The sequence below is a fragment of the Monosiga brevicollis genome, genomic scaffold (assembly GCF_000002865.3).
Source record: "Monosiga brevicollis MX1 MONBRscaffold_27 genomic scaffold, whole genome shotgun sequence".
Lineage (NCBI taxonomy): Eukaryota > Choanoflagellata > Craspedida > Salpingoecidae > Monosiga > Monosiga brevicollis.
The window spans coordinates 330208-331645 of NW_001865064.1; the positions used below are offsets into that span (position 1 = coordinate 330208).

The 1438-nt window shown below is 58.8% G+C and overlaps 1 protein-coding gene across 1 annotated transcript; it reads left to right on the forward strand.

Moving 5' to 3' along the window:
- Window positions 1-195: 195 nt before the first annotated feature.
- MONBRDRAFT_11237 (uncharacterized protein) lies at window positions 196-1194 on the forward strand (the record flags this gene model as incomplete). Its single annotated transcript, XM_001748980.1, has 1 exon — window positions 196-1194. The coding sequence occupies one exon, from the start codon at window positions 196-198 to the stop codon at window positions 1192-1194; it is 999 nt and encodes a 332-aa protein (XP_001749032.1).
- Between the last annotated feature and the right edge of the window lie 244 nt (window positions 1195-1438).

Consider the following 1438-nt stretch of genomic DNA (forward strand, 5'->3'; position numbering starts at 1 on the left):
TCCGGGGATTGCCCGTGGCCTGGATGGGGACGCGGTGAGTACGCCCTGGGCTCGAGAGGATACTTGAAAAAGGCAGAGTAACCCCCTAACCCCTCTGTGTGTGTGTGCGTGTTTGGTGTGACGCCCGTCGTTTAGGTATTGGTTGAGAAGGCGGGGAGGGGCGTGTGCAGACGCACGGCACGAACAATCGGTGCGATGAGTGAGCTGCGCTCGCAGAAGATGGCCAAACTGGTGGAGCGGCTGCGAAAGCAACGCGCCATCACCAGCAGTGATGAGGAGCTGCTTCGGGATACCATTCGCACGCTGGAGACGGACGTCAGCCTGCAGAAACGGCGCGTGCATTCACGCATCGCGGCCGCCGGCCAATGGCATTCAGAGCAGCAGAGCTTGCACCAGGAAATCGCCCGCCTGCAGGACGAGGTGGCCGATTTGCAACAGCAGGTCGAAAAGCGCTCGCTGCAGGTGCGCCAGATGGCTGCTGAACTCAAGCACAAGGACGCCGCCGTCCAAGATCTCGAGCATGGCCTCGAGGAAGCCGAGGTTGTGGCCCGAGAAACCACCAGCCAATATGTCACCTTTGCCAAAGCAGACTTTTTCCCCGTATCGGCGGCCAGCCCAGATCCCGTCCACCAGGACCCCTTTGCCTTTTTGGCAGCCGTGATCGAGGCGGCCCACGACTCGATTGTCGTCATGACCCACAGCTTTACCAACGTTTTGCTGGCCGAAGCTCTGGCTGCTGCGGCCAAGCGGGGCGTTCAAGTCCGCGTCTTGTATGATAGCGCCTGGCTTCACGGTGTCTTGCAGACGGCCTCAGACTCGGTGGCGCGCAGTGAGTGGCAGCGTGTGTATCGCCGCTGGAAGAACAACCCTGTGCAGCATTTTGGCCAGCGAGGCCGACGTACCACCTCCCACATTACCGCCCGCCACATGCCCTTTCACCACAACGTCGTCGTGGTCGATGAGATGGTCATGCTCACCGGCACTTGGCCCTTTGCCGTTGAACAAAACCTGGAGCTTGACTCGAGCTTTGTTGTTTTAACTGGCACCGACCGCCTGCAAAACCCCTGCATCGCCTCCACCTTGGCTCTCTTTGAACGCTTCTGGGAGACCAAGATTCCTTCCTCCCAACCCCTGGAAATGACGACGGTCCGCCTTCCCCGTTTATCGCGTTCAACCACCCGCATGACTGCATAGCCCCCTTCCTGGAAGCATCGTCAAGGCCTTTGTCCTGCCCGCTTCAGTGCGAGCACGACTCTGCTTGACCGGGCGAGATCCACGCCGCACTTCTGTTCATGTAACAATGTCATTTTAAGCACGTAGTAAACGATTGAGAGGGGCCGACTTGTGTGTGTGTGTGTGTGTGTGTGTGTGTGTGTGTGTGTGTGTGTGTGTGTGTGTGTGTGTGTGTGTGTGTGTGTGTGTGTGTGTGTGTGTGTGT